Genomic DNA, 960 nt, shown 5'->3' on the forward strand with positions numbered 1-960 from the left:
ATGGACCCTGCGCGCACGAAAGCAGGAAATCGCACCGGCATAACAGAATTCCTGATTCTTGGATTCAACGAATTCCCAGAGCTGCAGCTCCACCTCTTCGCTCTTTTCTCCGTTCTCTACCTGACAGCTGTTTCGGGGAACCTCATCGTTATCTGTATAGTTTGCGCCGATCGACACCTGCACAACCCCATGTATTTCTTCCTTGCCAACCTGTCCGCCCTGGATATTTGCTCTTTGACCTGCACCATCCCAAAGTTGCTGTCCATCCTTCTGACCAACAGCGAGCGCACGTCTTTCGGAGGATGCATTCTGCAGATGTGCGGCTACATGGTCTGCATCAGTACGGAATTTACGCTTCTCACCGCCATGGCGTTCGACCGCTACGTCGCCGTTTGCAATCCCCTGCGCTACGCGAGCATAATGAATAAGCGAGCCTGCGCTCTTCTGGCAGCGGTCTCGTGGGCAACGGGTTTCGTGGAGTCGTTGCCGCACACCGTCGTTATAGCCCAGTTTTCTTTCTGTGGCTCTAACGTGATCAATCACTTTTTCTGCGAAATCAAAGCGCTCCTGAAGCTTTCTTGCTCGGACACTTCTGTCATTGACACAATGACGTTTGCAGAGTCTGTGTTTGTAGCCTTCACCCCGTTTCTCCTGACCCTAACCTCCTATGTGTTTATCATCTCCACCATCCTGAAAATCCGTTCCGCAGAGGGGAAAAGCAAAGCCTTCTCCACCTGCTCTTCCCACCTTACGGTCATCATTCTCTTGTATGGGACTATTATAGGAGTCTACATGCAGCCCGAGTCAAAGGAGTCCGTAAAATCAAACAAACTGTCTACTGCAATGTATATAATAACTCTCCCGCTATTAAATCCCCTAATTTACAGCTTAAGAAGCAAAGAGTTAAAAATGGCCTTGAAAAAAATCCTGAGCAGGAAGTGTGCATGTGGGAGCCAGTGA

The 960-nt window shown here is 49.6% G+C and overlaps 1 protein-coding gene across 1 annotated transcript; it reads left to right on the plus strand.

Moving 5' to 3' along the window:
* On the plus strand, window positions 1-960 carry LOC117349784 (olfactory receptor 5V1-like). The gene has a single exon (XM_033923378.1). It carries the CDS (start codon window positions 1-3, stop codon window positions 958-960), a length of 960 nt encoding a protein of 319 aa, XP_033779269.1.

Source organism: Geotrypetes seraphini, chromosome 16 (assembly GCF_902459505.1).
Source record: "Geotrypetes seraphini chromosome 16, aGeoSer1.1, whole genome shotgun sequence".
Lineage (NCBI taxonomy): Eukaryota > Metazoa > Chordata > Amphibia > Gymnophiona > Dermophiidae > Geotrypetes > Geotrypetes seraphini.